Source organism: Bos indicus x Bos taurus, chromosome 3 (assembly GCF_003369695.1).
Source record: "Bos indicus x Bos taurus breed Angus x Brahman F1 hybrid chromosome 3, Bos_hybrid_MaternalHap_v2.0, whole genome shotgun sequence".
In the NCBI taxonomy this organism is placed as follows: domain Eukaryota; kingdom Metazoa; phylum Chordata; class Mammalia; order Artiodactyla; family Bovidae; genus Bos; species Bos indicus x Bos taurus.
Genome location: NC_040078.1, coordinates 102,940,729 through 102,957,795, shown reverse-complemented (window position 1 = coordinate 102,957,795; position 17,067 = coordinate 102,940,729). Strand labels below are relative to the sequence as shown.

Below are 17,067 nucleotides of genomic sequence, written 5' to 3'. Positions count from 1 at the left end.
CTCCCTGTCCATCACCAACTCCTGCAGTTTACCCAAACTCATGGCAACCCACTCCAGTATTCTTGCCTGGAAAATCCCATGGACAGAGAAGCCTGGGAGGCTACAGTCCATAGGGTCGCAAAGAGTCGGACACGACTGAGCGAAAAGTGGAGGAAGAGTATGGAGTGCTGGCTGTTTAGGGCATAATGGCCTGTTATCTGACCCTGCTGCACCTTCCAGACCCATCTAGGTCATCCCTGGCTCACAGAGGATGCTCAGCCATTGCCTACTGTGTGTAGTTCCCCCACCATCTACACCCTTTCTCACGTCCACACCTTTGCCCTTCCTGACCTGCCCCACCCCCATCCTGTTCTCACTTTGTCCTCATTTAGGAATCCTTCCCTGACTTCTCCCACCATGACCTCAGTGAGGGGCCCATCCTAGTTATTTTCAAAATAGCCAAGGCACAGTTGTACTGAAGGATACAAGGATCAGCGATTATCTGTTTCTGCACTTTTCTCCTGTTGCCTTGGCAGCACCCACCACGGTGCCTGGTTTGTGCTGAATCTTGGTGAATGCATGGTCACCCCTCATCAGCCCCTCTCCTCTGTTTGCAGGCTCAGACAAGAGTCAGGGCATGTTGGCCTTGGCCATCAGTCCCAACCGGCGCTACCTCGCTGTCTCGGAGACTGTGCAAGATAAACCTGTCATCACCATTTATGAACTGTCAGCCATCCCCTGCCGGAAGCGCAAAATCCTTAATAATTTTGACTTCCCAGTTCAGAAGTTTATTTGCATGGCTTTTTCTCCAGACTCCAAATACCTCTTGACTCAGACTTCACCTCCAGAATCAAACCTTGTCTATTGGCTGTGGGAAAAACAGAAAGTCATGGCCATTGTTAGAATCGACACTCAGAACAATGCTGTCTTCCAGGTACTGCCCGGAATAACAAATATTATGCAAATTATTAAAAAATAGTACAAGCTGTCCCTCATTGAATACTTTCTATATGCCAGGAATAGTGCTGATTTCTTAAAATGCATTTGGAAATTTGCCACACAACACTATATAAAGTATACATAATTATTGTCTCTGTTTTAAAGATGAAGGAACTGAGGCTCCAACAATTTAGCAGAACCAGGACTCCCTGACCCCAGGGCTTATGTTCTTTATTTTGGCCCAGAACTGCTTGCTGGTCACAAGTCAGGTTCAGAGGCAGTTTGATCAATTTGCTCTCTCCCCAGACCTGGCCTCAACTGGGAAGCGTTTCTGGGCAGTGGGAAGACTTCAGGAAAGTGGTGTGAGGTCGTAAATGTTTAGGAAGCTATCCATGAAATTGCCGTTATGTGAGGAGCAGAAGTTTCTATTGTGCTTTGAGGGTAAAATGCAGAGGCCGTGTCAGGAGGCTGGTCGGGTCCCAAGGAGACTTTGCTTGGAGCAGTCAACCTGGTCTGAGATCTAATGCTCAGTTTTACAGGTCCACGCACAATTCTGTTCAGGTTCAGAGATACTGGCTAATCAGCATCTTGGGCACAGACTCTGTTATTCTCACAAGAGGCTGGTGTGTGAACCAGCATGTCACAACCAGAACACACATCATCTATCCAGTGTGTTTCCTCCCTTGAGAAGTGAAATTGTTAATCAACAGGTTGCTTGGTGATTACAGAATCAGAGCCAAGACAAGTAGAGCCTGAGGATTATTTCATCCAGGTCATAGTAAGGCATGCTACAGCATCCTATTCGGAGCAGGGAGCACCTTGTCTCAAACAGATTCAGGAAGCGTTCACCGGATGCCTGCTCTGAACCTGCCCCTGGGGATACAGAGATAAAGCCGCAGCCCCTCCAGGTGCCCACCATCCAGTGTGGGTGCCAGATTGACTGTGACTGCAAATGGGGATGAGGGTAAAGGTAACGGAGGCTAGTCCCTGACATGTGGCTCCTTCTCCCTGGACAGGCCACATAAACCTGCCTGACCCTCGTTTGTCTGTTTTTAGCTGAGCTTTCATTCTGTTTTGCTAACACAGAGTTTGGTGATTGTCAAGACCTGCTCATCCTGCTTTTTGGTCTTCATCAGATGACTTTTGAAGGTTTCCTAATTTGACTCATGGACCCTACAAATATAATGGACATAGATCTGTCCTCTTATCAAATATGTCTTAAAATTATAAGATTTAGTGATGTTTAAAGGATCCTGTGAACTACTTGGACTAACTAATAATTAGTTAAATGGGAAATAATTCCATCAAGTTTAGTTTTATGTCTCTTTTTCTTTCATTCTTTCATATTTTACAGGTGAGCTTCAATCCCCAGGATAACACTCAGATTTGTATCACTGGAAATGGGATGTTTAAGCTTCTCCGTTTTGCTGAGGGAACCCTGAAGCAAACTAATTTTCAGAGGGGAGAACCCCAAAACTATCTCGCCCACACCTGGGTGTCCGATGACAAGATTATTGCTGGCACTGATACAGGCAGACTCTTCCTCTTTGAATCTGGAGATCAACGCTGGGAGACAAGTATCGTGGTCAAGGAGCCCACCAGCGAGACAAAGAACCTGGGGGTGATCCAGGAATCAGAGAGGTAACAATGCCATCTGGGCTGGAGTTCTTAGACAAACACACTCATCTTGCCAATGGCAACACCCCGAAAACAGCACTCTTTAAAAATCATCCCTTTATCTTTTCTAGTGTTCATCCATATGCAGGGTCAGATTTGATGTTTATAACCATAACCTAGGTACAACTATTTTTATTTTTATACCTAACCTCATTTTATAAGTGTTTCCCTGGTGGCTCAGACAGTAAAGAATCCATCTGCAATGCAGGAGACCCAGGTTCAATTTCCAGGAAGATCCCCTGGAGAAGGGAATGACTACCCACTCCAGTATCCTTGCTTGGAGAATTCCATGGACAGAGGATCCTGGTGGGCTAGAGTCCATGAGGGTCACAAAAAGTCAGACACAATTGAACAACTAACAGTTTCACAGACTGGTATGACTTAGTCTTCAAAACTACCTATTTTCGAAAATATGGCTTCCCAGTTTACTAAATCAATTAAATAAATGTCCACCAAGCCTTTGCAGTGTGCAAGGCATCTTGCTAAATGCTGGGGACACCATCCTCAGGACCTTATAATTCGATAGGAAGCAGCAGACTAATAAGGAAATACAAGGAAATGTCAGTCAGGGTGACAGAAGTGTATGGACCGGAGAAGGGGCTCAGGGTGAAGCTGCCGATTTTACCTCTATTGCAGCCAATCATAGTCATCTCACTCATATTGGACAGTACCATTGTGTGGTCTAGACACTGCCTTAAACACTCTGTGTATAACCTCGTTTGAGCCTTACCCACCCTACATAGTACATATTATTATCACACCCATATCGTAGACTCTAAGAGGTTAAATGCCTCACCCAGGATCACAGCACTGTTAAGTAACGGGCCAGGATTCAAAGCCAGATGTCTGATCCCAATACCCGAGCCTGCAATCAAAACAGCACCCTGTAGATTCCTCTTCTTCAATGTCCTTGGATTCACCCCTTTGTACCACCCCCATGCCAATGGCATTTCCTTTTTGTCATGATTATGTTGAGAACTTCCTAATAAGGCCATTTCCCTCCAGTTTGCTGTGTTCACCATCTTTGAGTGAGTCCAGGACTCCAAGGATAAAGCTCAGACTCTCGAACTTGGCCCACATGTCCTTGCTACTCTGACACTTCTCTATATCTGCAGCAGCAGCTCTTGCCTCTGTCTACCGCATATCCCTCATGCACTCTCCTACTTCTGGGCTCAGTCTGCCCCTACACTGACCCCACTCCTCTGGACACTGCCACATCCCTCTTTGTCCTTCGGGTCTCAGCTGGGAGCCCCCAGGCTCTGCTCATCTCAGACAGGTGTTCTTCTATATCTGTCCTTAGGTTTTCTTGTTAGTTGATAACTGGCCACTGCCATCCTACTCAGCAGTCCCTGATAGTCCTTATCACACGCCCCCTAGACCATCAGCTTAGGAACTGGGTCAACTTATTTATCATTGTTTCACAGAGTCGTTAACATAACTCTGGTAAATGTTGTATAAATGAATGAGTGAATGCAAATATGCATAAATGAATGAAAGAGAAAGAAAGGAAGGGAGGGGGAAGGGGAAGAAGAAGAGAAGGAAGGAAGGAAAGAAAGGGAAAGGGATGGAAGAGAGGGAAGGAAGCAGAAACCTGGATTTAAATCTCAGCTCTTCCCCTTACTAATTGTGTGATCTTGGAAACAACCCCTCTGAGCCACTTTTTTCTAAACAACAAAATGAGTATGATAATAAAAACAGTGACCACAGAGGATTACAGATTTCCATATAAGTGTATAACCTTCCATCTCCCATGGAGCCCCAGTAGCACTCCCAGCCAAAGGGGCACATTTAGGCCATGGGAAGGGGCTCACACTGAGTGGTTTCTCCCATGTGCATGCATGCTAAGTCACTTTGGTTGTGTCCAACTCTTTGTGACACCATTGACTATAGCCTGCCAGGCTCCTCTGTCCATGGGATTCTCGGGCAAGAATACAGGAGTGGGTTGCCATGCCCTTCTCCAGGGGATCTTCCTGACCCAGGGATGGAACCTGGGTCTCCCGAATTGCAGGCAGGTTCTTTACCATCTGAGCCACACTCCCACGCCCAAGGACAGTCCTTCTTTCTCATCCCTGGCACAGTTCATCTCCTTGGAATCATCTCTGTTATCTGTATGTGCTATTTTCTTTTCCAGCCTGATCGAATTTCCAGCAGTCACTTCCCCAGTCCCTTCCTACGAGCAGGTCATGATGACCAGCAGCCACAGCCAGCTGTCGCTGCCCCAGGTGTTTGCCATCGCAGCCTATTCAAAGGGATTTGCCTGTTCTGCTGGGCCAGGGAGAGTTCTGCTGTTTGAGAAGATGGAAGACAAGGAGTTTTACCGTGAGAGCAGGGAGATCCGGGTAAGGAGGGGAGGAAGCAGCAATGCTGGGGTCCAACTGGCAACTATCCTCCAGGAGCAGAGCACTGACGCAATGTTCGACCAGGGAAGGGGGCTGAGCGCAGAGCACAAAGGGACTCGAGCCATTTGTCCTGAGGGCAGTTTTAGGATGGATTGGACAGAGTTGTGGTATAGAAATAGGGAGCTCAGGATCTGAATCCTGGGGGAGAACTTGGGCAAATTGTTTTCTCTTCAAGTTCAGTGTTCCCATAATGTATATGGATATTTTAACATCAAGAACACCACCTGATATGGGACTTCTCAGGTGGCCCAGTTGCTAGCCTCTGCACTTCCAATGGAGAAGGCAGTGGCACCCCACTCCAGTACTCTTGCCTGGAGAATCCCATGGACGGAGGAGCCTGGTGGGCTGCAGTCCATGGGGTCACTAAGAGTTAGACACAACTGAGCGACTTCACTTTCATGCATTGAAGAAGGAAATGGCAACCCACTCCATTGTTCTTGCCTGGAGAATCCCAGGGACAGGGGAGCCTGGTGGGCTGCCGTCTATAGGGTCACACAGAGTTGGCCCCCGACTGAAGCGACACAGCAGCAGCAGCAGCACTTCCAATACAGGGGACCTGGCTTCTAGATCCTTTGTCAGGGAACTAGATCCCACTTGCCACAGCTAAGAGTTTGCATGCTACAGCCAAGATCTCGTGGGCCACAACTAAGACCCGGCACAGCCAAATAGGTAAATAAACATCTTTTTTTAAAAAAAGGAAAGAAAACTACCTGGGCTTCCCTGGTGGCTCAGAGGTTAAAGCGTCTGCCTGCAATTCGGGAGACCTGGGTTCGATCCTTGGGTCAGGAAGATCCCCTGGAGAAGGAAAAGGCAACCCACTCCAGTACTCTTGCTTGGAAAATCCTATGGACAGAGAAGTCTGGTAGGCTACAGTCCATGGGGTTGCAAAGAGTCAGACACAACTGAGCAACTTCACTTTCACTTTCACCTGGTATGCAGCAGGCATTCAGTAAATATTTGGGGAAGAAATGATACAGACTTTAGTGGAGAGAGATTTCACCTGGTTGGGGAATAACCAGGAAGGTTTCAAAGTGTTTGAAGGTCATCACTGAAGAAGGGTTATAGAGGATGGATAACATTAGACAGGAAGAAACAGATCAGGAAGTCCAGGTGAAGGGAGGAAATTAAGCAAAGGTACCGCTGACAGGGAGCAGTGGTGTTTTGGGGAGATATCTGTTCCCCAGTGGAGGGGCCTTAAGTCACTTGAAGGGAACGAGAAGACTAAGGCTGGTGAAAAGATGGCAAACGCCAGCCTGAAGAGTGAGTATGTAAACGGGCAAGGCATCCTGTTTTCAGTGGAGAAGCACTATGCTTCAGAAAAGTGATCTGCCTGTGATATTAATACACAGTGTGGGCAATTTGAAGTCATTGGATATGGAGTGGTAAACACACATTAAATGAGACTTGACTCTTAAGGTTTCCTGGCTGAGTGACTTCACATGAGTTGCTGAATGTAACAAACCTGTGTCTCTTCATTAAGGAAACAGCTCACCCTGGTGGTTATCGAAAAGATTAAACATCTGTGTGATCACTGGATGCGGTTCAGTTCAGTTCAGTTCAGTTGCTCAGTTGTGTCCAACTCTTTGCTACCCCATGGATTGCAGCATGCCAGGCTTCCCTGTCCATCACCAACTCCTGGAGTTTACTCAAACTCATGTTCTATCACGTTGGTGATGGCATCCAACCATCTCATCCTCTGTTGTCCCCTTTTCCTCCCACCTTCAATCTTTCCCAGCATCAGGGTCTTTTCCAATGAGTCAGCTCTTCACATCAGGTGGCCAAAGGATTGGAGCTTCAGTTTCAGTATCAGTCCTTCCAATGAATAGTCAGGACTGATTTCCTTTAGGATTGACTGGTTGGATCTCCTTACAGTCCAAAGGACTCTGAAGAGTCTTCTCCAACACCACAGTTCAAAAGCATCAATTCTTCAGCGCTCAGCTTTCTTTATGGTCCAACTCTCACATCCATACATGACTACTTAGTGTTTCCCAATTTCAAGACTGAGACAGGATGACAGCCCAGCAGGACACTGAGAAGGCGAGGTCGTTCACTCATTCAGTCAACCAATGTCTGTCGGTCACCTGTCAGGGGCCAGGCTCCAGGGTGGGACCTGCAGTGGGCACATCGGATGTGGCACTTCCCCCACGGACCTCACTGCCTGGGGGAGGGTGTGAGGCCACACCACGCAGTCACTGAGCACCTGCCATGTGCCAGGCCCTGCTCCAAGCACCAGGGGACACAGACAAGGTCCCCAGTCCGCAGGCTCCTGTTCCCCTTTATGCAGTGTGACACCTGGGACAACAGAGGGAAGTCCTGGGTACTGTGGGCACATTGAGGGACTGTCAGGGCCCACTCAGCCCAGGGCAGTCAGGGAAGGCTTCCCAGAGCCCTCGCTGCCCAGAGAGAGCAGAGGGAGTAGACTTCATGAGGACGGGCTAGAAGGTGCCGAGGAAGACAACTCCACGCAGTGGGAGGGCAGCACAAGATTCCAGGATGTTCAGAGGAGGAAGGTGCCCAGGTCATGGCTGAAGGCTCTAGGAAAGCCCAGAAGATGAGGCTGAGCAGGGCGTCGGGCTTTGGTGATAAGGGAAGTTCTGATGTTCAGGAGGACAGTTTCAGTAAATGAGGCAGTGGAAGCCACGTTATAAGGAATTAAGAACTGAGTGGGTAGTGAGGATGCAAAGGTGGTATATGCAGACCAGATTTCAGTAAGTTTGGTTGTTCGTGGAAGGAGAGGAAAAACAGGGAGGAGGAAACCTCATTTAATACCGTCCACTGGGAACTCCAGGCCCCTGAGACTGCTGCAGGAGCTGCGGGACCCCTTCTCTTCTCTCTGCCCTGTCACCCACCCCACGTGATAGAAAGACCTCAACCTTCCCCTCCGCTGCCCTGAAGCGCTGTGTACCTGGTGCAGATAGGCGCCTGCACTGAGCTCCCACCCGCTGGGCGAGCGTGGGGCTAGACTAACGCTTGTTCTGAGGGGGGATCTCAAGCAGATGTACAGATGGATCAGTTTCACCTGTGCCGCTGCTTATTATTCAGCCGCTAGTCACTTAAAGGTGCGTAGGAAACCCACAGAAACTGAGACACCTCAAGCCCTCCCTTCTCTGCATCTGAGGAGATCCAGGACGCAGGCTGATCAGGAGTCTGGAAGCTGCAAGTATCCAAGAGCATCTTAAAGCCCAAGGACACCTGACAATGCAGAGGCCTGCTGACCGCTGTCCTGTGTCTCGGGCAGATTCCTGTGGATCCACAGAGCAATGACCCAAGTCAGTCGGACAAACAGGACGTGCTCTGCATGTGCTTCAGCCCCTCCGAGGAGACGCTGATCGCCAGCACCAGCAAGAACCAGCTCTACAGCATCACCATGTCCCTGACGGAGATCAGCAAGGTGAGTCTCGCCAGCAGCGCTTCCTGCCAGCCTGGGGACGGGTCACCACTGGGCAAATTTTAATCCAATTCCTGAGAATAGGCCCATGCACCCCTTCATAATAAAGCAAAAGAAACTCTGATTTCAAGGTGTCCTTGTAGGAGCACTCCAACACCTGCAGGGGGCCGGGGTGGGGGACACCAGAATCTGATTGTTGTAGCTTCTTTGGATGGCATCACCGACTCAATGGACATGAGTTTGAGCAAACTCCAGAAGTTGGTGATGGACAGGGAAGCCTGGCGTGCTACAGTCCATGGGGTCGCAGAATCAGACACGACTGAATGACTGAACTGAGCCTCTTTGAAGAACACCTTGAAGGTCTCTCTCAGATTTAAATTGTACCTATCTTTTCCTCAGCAAGCAAGTGTACTTCAGGTATTTAATGTACTGCAGTACCTGCTCCTGTGCACAAAGATGTTTATGTGTAAAGATTTATCATTGCTTTTGTTTTTAAATAATAAAGCCAGTATGAATACACTGTAGATATTGCAGCAAAAAGGATAAAAAAAAAGCACTTTGTACTTAGAAAAGGTTCATTTTATCAAGCAGACATTACAGTTTTAAATTTGTATGCATATAATAGCATGGACTCAAAATATAGCCTGCAAACTTTGGCAGAACAACAAGGAAAATAAACCACCTACAATCACAGGAGGTTTTAATATATCTTTCTCAGCAATGATGGTTTTTAAAATAATAACACTATTGAGTTATTCATACACTATACAATTCACCTACTTAAGGTGTACAATTCAATGGTTTTTAGTATATTCATAGAGTTATGCAGCCATTACCACCATCAATTTTAGAGCATTTCTTCACTCAAAAAAAAAAACCTGCTATTATGCTCCCATCATCCCATCTGCCTCCCCCCAGCTCTGCTGCTGCTGCTGCTAAGTCGCTTCAGTTGTGTCCGAGTCTGTGTGACCCCATAGACGGCAGCCCACCAGGCTCCCCCATCCCTGGGATTCTCCAGGCAAGAACACTGGAGTGGGTTGCCATTTCCTCCTCCAATGCATGAAAGTGAAAAGTGAAAGTGAAGTCTCTCAGTTGTGTCCGACTTTTAGCAACCCCAAAGACTGCAGCCTACCAGGTTCCTCCATCCATGGGATTCTCCAGGCAAGAGTACTGGAGTGGGGTGCCATTGCCTTTTCCACCCCCCAGCTCTAGCCAGTCACTAATGTCTGTGTCTCTATAGATTTGCCTTTTCTGAATGTTTCATAGCAATATGTAGACTCTTGTGACTGGCTTCCCTCACTTAGCACAATGTTTTCAAGTTTCATTCATGTTCGAGCTTGTATCAGTACTCTATTCCTTTTTATAACCAAATAATAGTCCATTGCATGGATATACCATTTTTGTTGGTCTAATTATCAGTTAATGAACATTTGGGTTGCTTCCACCTTTTGAATATTATAAATACTGCTGCTATAAACATCTATGTACAAGTTTTTGTGTGGAAATATGTTTTTATTCTTCTTGGGTATGTATCTAGGAGTGGAATTTCTGAGTCAAGTAGGAACTCCATATTTAACCACTTAAGGAACAGCCAGATAGCTTTCCCAAAGTGCTGAACTGTTTTATATTCCCATCAGCTGTGTACGAGTGTTCGAATCTCTCCGTATTTTTGTCAGCACTTATTCTTATCTGATTTTAAATATACATTCATAACAGCGGTTGGTCTGTAGTTTTCTTGTGATGCATTTGGTATTGGGGTAATACTGACCTCACAGAATGAGGTGAAGAGATAAGGTGGAAAAGAGAGAGTTGCTTTTGTTTCAACACAAGGGAGATTTGAGTGTATTTAAAAGCTTGTAGGCTAATATGTAAATCATTCTGTCATATACCCCAGACTAAGACATTTTTATCATTTCACGTGGGGGGACCTCATTCACAAGGACTCAGAAAGGACTTATTTGATGGCTGGATCTCCAGTCTGTCCTCTTTCTCCATGGAGAGGGGTGAGTTCACTGCATAGAGCTTCTCTCCCTGCTGTTAGGCGTGCCTCTCAGAGGGAAGGTTGCCTGGAAAGGAGAGAACCAGACCAGAGAGCAGGATCTTCCGTAGAGTGGGGTGTTTTCACTCTCACTTCCAGGATGTGTAAGTCCCCTGCCTGTCTCCACATGTACACTCTGCCCTTAGGCCCCCGAATTATACTCGGTTCGACTGCCAGAGTGATCTTTTCAAAACCCAGATGTGGTTGTCACAAAATTCACATGTTCCACCACCTCCACCATTGTCACAGCCTCAACCCCTCGGTGACCCTCTGGTGCTCTGAGAAGAACTGAGCTAGGAGCACGGGGCTGGGTGATGTCTGGCCCGGGCTGCTCTCTGCAGCTCCGTCCCATCACTCCATCCGATAGAATGGGCCCTTTGATCACTGGGAGTCTGCATGTTCCTTCTGCCAAAAGGCATCAGCGCTCCTGCCTCTGCCTGGGACACTCGTACCCTCCTCTCCCCAACATTAGTTCTTGTTAGTTCTTGCTCAGCCTTCAAGGGGGAAGAAAGCTACCAGGAATGTGCTAGTAGAGACAGGGTCGTTGAAGATATTAGAGAAAGTATGGGAAGCAAGCGGAGAATGGGAATAATCTGTGCCTACTCCCTGTTGGCTCAGACGGTAAAGAATCTGCCTGCTATGCGGGAGACCTCGGTTCCATCCCTGGGTCGAGAAGATTCCTCTGGAGAAGGAAATGGCTACCCACTCCAGTATTCTTGCCTGGGAAATCCCATGGACAGAGGAGCCTGTCAGGCTACAGTCCATGGGGATCGCAGAGTTGGACACAACTGAGTGACTTTCACTTTCACTTTTCACCCCCTCTTTCTGACAGCCCAGCACCTCTTTCTGATATAGCAGAGGCGGGTAGAATATGCAGGTAGTTTCTAAGTGGGGAAGGGTCTGAATTTGAGGGAGTTGACAGTTCAGCCTTTGTCTTGGCTTGTGAGCAAAGTATATACACCTCATTGAGTTTCCCAATCATCACTTCTCATGCAGAAGTCCCAGGTATAATGCTTCTGATGACAAACACCTGAAATCTACACATAACATGCAGACCAGTGCAATAGGATACATTTTAACTTAAATCATTCACCCAGTTCTCCTAGCTGCAGCTGACAGAGTCATACAGTCTCTCTGCAGAGAAATTTGGGAGTACTCATTAAGATCCTTAACACCATTCAGATCATTTTGCCCTGTATTCTATTTCTAGAAATGTATCTGTTGTGTGGGGCCCAAACTATTGGTAGTGAAGCCATCAGCTAGGAATGCTGGAGGCACTTACCCACGGCTGCGTCTCTCCCAGCAAGCCCCACACACACTTTCCCCGACCAGGGCCAGTGCTGGGGCCAGATAGGCCCTTTTGGTTCTTATTACAATTGAAGGATGCACTTGAGCAAAATCCATGAGGGAACTTTGAGGAACAAGATTTCTTACTCACAGGTCCTGGAGGGCACATAGCTGCCCAAGGGCCATATGCAGTAAGGCCGTGCGTAAAGAGAGAGGTGGACTGGGGGCTCTGCCTTTATCAGTGTTTGAGGATGGGGTGTCAGGGTTTCGAGAGTTCACTATTTGTTTAATGCTCATTTAGCCATGAGTGTGGGAATTAGGGTACAGGAAGAGTGGGATCATTCAAGAAGTCAGTTATTTAAGTATCCGGGACTTTCTACGAAAGGGATCTTCAAGGGTGGGAGCAACAATTCTTTAGCTGATTGTTTTGCTGGTAACTGCGTCATACAACTGCAATATATTTATTCAAGCTGGAGGTCCTTTGAGATAGATGCCTTGAGATTCAAAAACTTACTGTCAGGCACTTACTCTACAATATCTAAAGAAGTAATCAAAGAGGTACACAGATATACTTGCAAGAATATTTAGTCCATGTTAACGCCTTGATAGAAAAAAATTGGAAAAAAAAGAAAAAGAAAAAAATTGGAGACCACCTAAATGTTCCCACAGTAGAAGAATGGATAAAGTAAATCCTGGTATATTTATAGAATAAAATATTTTATTGCCATTAAAATGTTTTAAAATAATAATAGCATGGGAAAATATGCATTATGTTAAAACAACTTGCCCACAGCCTGATTTCTGTGCATCTGGGCTAATTAACATCCATAAGCAGTAATGAGAGCTGGCGTGCCTGGCCAGTCTTTTGCTTCCTCTGATCAGTCTGATTCTGTGTGACTTCTCTAGGGGGAGCCTGCCCACTTTGAGTATCTGATGTACCCGTTACACTCGGCGTCTATCACTGGTCTAGATACTTGCATCCGCAAACCCCTCATTGCCACCTGCTCTGTGGATCGGTCCGTCCGCATCTGGAATTACGAATCAAAGTAAGAAATGAAAGGCTTTGCTACTGCGGTATGCAAGATTCTGGTTGTTAAATTTTTCCATGCAAATTATTTTAGAGAGTTTTCAATTTTAATTACTTAGAAGCTTTCAGCTGGAAACCGTTTATAAAAAAATCAAGTCCGTCAGACTTCCTTTTTCTCTTTTCACTCTTGCATGAGCTAGAAAATCACTTTGTACTTTATTAAGTGTTTACCATGTGCCATACATATGCTTGGCCCTGGGGACAGAAAGGAACCAATATCTCACCTCCTTCCATACCCTCCTGTGTCCTTCGGCCTTTCCTGTCCCCTCACCACCACTGCCCCACCACTGGATCAGTTCTTTGTCTCATGGAGCTGTCCAGATCACTGTTTCCTCCTTTCAATCCTGATCACTTCCCCAACAACCCTCAACTTCCAGCGATTTTATCCTCCGGGCACAGAATCCCTGAGAATCTCCAGCTTCAATTGGCCCCAGAACATAACTTCTTTGCTTTTACATATAGCTGCTGGGGCTGCTAGGGAAAAAACTGTGCAATACTTCTGAGTTGGAGATCTGAATGGAGCTGTATCTTCCACATCCCTAAACACCCCTTGATCAGTCCCTTCACATGCCATACTCATTGCTGAACACTATCCTCAAATAACAAAAATCTAGAAAAAGAGGTACCAGTAATTACAAGTAATAAAGTATCTCAAATGCCGTTATAAAAATACATACCAGATACAATGGAATGCTCAAGGGACTTAGTGGGCTAGACTTTTATTCAGTAATGTATCTTTTTCACAGTTCTTTGGAACTATTTAAGGAATACCAAGAAGAAGCTTATACAATCAGCCTTCACCCATCTGGACACTACATTGTAGTAGGGTTTGCTGACAAACTACGCATTATGAACCTACTTATTGATGATATACGTTCTTTCAAGGAATACTCCGTCAGAGGGTGCAAAGAGGTAAGAGCTTCTGGAGGTAAGTATCTTGGAAAGTCAGAGTTGAAATATCATGAACTAACACAGCTGAAGAGGTAGACCAGAGAATGTCTTAGAGAATTTTAGTGGCTTAAAAAAATCCAATTTTTCCACCAAAGTTACTGAGTGTATTGGTCCTGTCCCTTTTCTTTTTCGCTCACCTTTGAACCAAACCGTGTGAGATCCCACCTGCAATCTGTCCTCTCTGTGACTGTGGAGTAATTTTTTTTAAGCATTGAAAAGAAAGTTATCACATATTCAGAGTCACAGTTGGGAGGACAGGGTTGGCAATTGGGAGGGATCAGGGAAAATGAGCAACAGTGAAAGACAGTAGCTGCTGCTGCTGCTAAGTCGCTTCAGTCATGTCCGACTCTGTGTGACCCCATAGACGGCAGCTCACCAGGCTCCCCCATCCCTGGGATTCTCCAGGCAAGAACACTGGAGTGGGTTGCCATTTCCTTCTCCAATGCATGGAAGTGAAGTAGCTCAGTCGTGTCTGACCCTCAGCGACCCCATGGACTGTAGCCTTCCAGGCTCCTCCGTCCATGGAATTTTCTAGGCAAGAGTACTGGAGTGGGGTGCCATTGCCTTCTCCAAAAAGACAGTAGCAGCCTATCTGATTTCCCCCATCCCCATCCCGAAGATGACTTACAGAAACAAGACAGAGTTTTAAAGATCACTGTCCCACTCTGAAACTTCTACAGGCAAAATGAATATTCTATTCTCTGATCCAAACAGCTTCATGATTCATGCGCATGGTAGTGTCAGCATCTTGGCCAGTATGAGCTATAGGAATAGTGACATCAAATAGGCCAATTCTGAGTCCTATTTACACCTTCCCCCAATTCCCAGTCCTGCACGTGGTATCAGCATGAACTCTTTGGGAAAAGAAGCTCTCAACTACAACCTCCAGGTAAACCGCTCTTTCTTTCACTATTGGGCTCTCCCTATATTTCTTTGCAGTGTTCCTTTAGCAATGGAGGTCACCTGTTTGCTGCAGTCAATGGGAACGTGATTCACATTTTTTCCACCACAAGCCTAGAGAATATCTCAAACCTTAAAGGACACACAGGGAAGGTGAGTGAGTGAGCAGTGTCCAGGGAAACAAGGGCACAGAGTCAAACATCCTGCTGGCCAATGGGATAAAAGAGAACCAAAGAGAGGTGATTCTTTTCTTCTCGGAGGTCCCTGTCTAGTTGAGGGAAAAGACAATAAAACAAATGCACATACAGATTTAAGTACTAACTGCAGAAAACTCAATGAAAGAAAAATATGGGTTGTTAGAAGAGGAAGTGATGAGGAGTTGACATGATGGAGATTGGGATGTTCACAAAGGCATGGTCCTAAGGAGTGAGTCAGAATTAACCAGACAGACCTAATAGGTCAAGTAATTGCCGACAGGGATCCAAAGACCCTGAGATGGAGATGGCTAGGGGTAGAGGAGGAACTATCTGTGGTACTGAAACATAGGTATCAAGAATGAAACTTGGCGTAAGCTAAGATTGGTGAGGTTAGCAGGGCCTGAGTTCTTGAAATCTTGTTCATGGAACCTTATAGGCCCTGGTAGCTCAGCTGGTAAAGAATCCACCTGCAATGCAGGAGACCCTGGTTCCATTCCTGGGTCGGGAAGATCCCCTGGAGAAGAGATAGGCTACCTACCTCCAGTATTCTTGGGCTTCCCCGGTGGCTAAGTCAGTAAAGAATCCACCTGTAATGCAGGATCCCTGGATTGGGAAGATCCCCTGGAGGAGGGCATGGCAACCCATTCCAGTATTCTTGCCTGGAGAATCCCCATGGACTGAGGAGCCTGGAGGGTTACAATCAGTGGGATCACAAAGAGTCAGACACCACTGAGCGACTAAGCACAGCATATACTTTATCCTCCTTTTTCCTTGAAATCACTGAAGACTCTCAGACCAAGAAATGATATGACCATATTTGCATTTTACAAGATTACTTTGGCTTCAGAGTAAAGACTGTATTGAAAGGGATGAGGGTAGAAGTGGTAAGGAGATTGTTGTCTACGTAATGATAGTATTTTGGAGCAGGATGGGGCTGGTACCAATAGGAAGAAATGTATGCATTCAAAAGATATTTAGGAAATTAAACCAGTAGCACCTGAAGGTAAAGTGGATATGGAGCATGAAGAAAAGGGAGACACCAAAGACTGAAAGGGTAAGAAGTCAGCAGATGAATTTAGATAGAAAAAGCAGTGGGAAAAGAAAGGCATTCTAGGCAGCAGGACATGTTACAGGTAAGGGGATGGGAGTATGGAACAGGACGGTGGTCTGTGGTTTATAGGCTGGAACACTGAGCACATCTGAGAAGTGATACAAAGAGGAGCTGGAGAAGTTTGTTGCATCATGGAGTGTGTGTGTGCCGTGCCAAGGAATTGGACATTAGTCTGTAGGGGATGAGAAATAACTGAAAGGATTTAAGAAAACAAGTAATGGGATCAGAAAGAGAATTTTCCAGACAGTACTGAAAATGGTTTAGAGGGAAGGGAAGCTGGAATGAAAGAGGTCAGCTAGAAAGTGAGGGTGAGCGAGGAACTAGGAACTAAACCATGGCTTTCATAGTAGGGACAGAGAGAAGAAACCTATTACGCTCTATTTTGGACTTGTTATGTTTGCTGTGTCCAGGAGTGTGGTATGTGAGAGTAGACGTCAGAAAGAAGTCTGGGCTAAAAATTTCAATTCAGGGAATGAGGTGGTAGTTAGTGGAAGTCAGAGGCGTAGATTAGATCACTAAGCACTCGTGCAGAATATGAGATCATGGTCAGGAGACAGGTGAGCAACATGTAAGGGACTGGTAAGAAGAGAGAGACTGCAAATGAAGGTGCAGAGAGAACCTGGAATCAAGGAATTGTATCAAAACCGCCAGGGAACTAGTTTCCAGACAGATAAAGAAGTCAGTGACCATTGACTTCAGCAACTAACAGGTCATAAGTGTAAGTGCTATTAAGAACAAGTGTATTGAGAGCTAATGAGCGTCCTCCACTCCAGCAGTGTGTTGCAGAAATTTAGAGGAAAGCATACCAGGTGAATGTGATGCTCTTTCTAGACCCGTGCACATCCCCATAGGAAGCCCCACCTCACCAACCCGGGGAGCAGCCATTTGTTCCATCACTTTACCAGAATCTATAACACTTGTCTCTAATCAGGGATATATGTTAGGTTTACAGGTGTGCTATTAAAAGAAAATACAAAAACAAACAAAAAATATAGATGGAGCATGCAGCCAAAACCATGCATATAGGGAAATTTTTAACATTAAACATGTATTGGAAAAATGATAAAGATGAAAATCAGTGATACAACCATCCATTGAAAAAGATAAGAAGTAG

General features: G+C 46.1%; 1 protein-coding gene across 1 annotated transcript in view; it reads left to right on the top strand.

The window, feature by feature from the left end:
- Nucleotides 1-17,067, top strand: part of CFAP57 (cilia and flagella associated protein 57) — a 68,976-nt gene that overhangs the window by 4,829 nt on the left and 47,080 nt on the right. Inside the window, exons 3-9 of the mRNA XM_027537549.1 lie at nt 597-913; nt 2,273-2,559; nt 4,727-4,934; nt 8,233-8,385; nt 12,614-12,753; nt 13,541-13,706; nt 14,685-14,798. Coding sequence (XP_027393350.1) covers nt 597-913; nt 2,273-2,559; nt 4,727-4,934; nt 8,233-8,385; nt 12,614-12,753; nt 13,541-13,706; nt 14,685-14,798 — 1,385 coding nt within the window. The remainder of the gene's footprint in view (nt 1-596; nt 914-2,272; nt 2,560-4,726; nt 4,935-8,232; nt 8,386-12,613; nt 12,754-13,540; nt 13,707-14,684; nt 14,799-17,067) is intronic.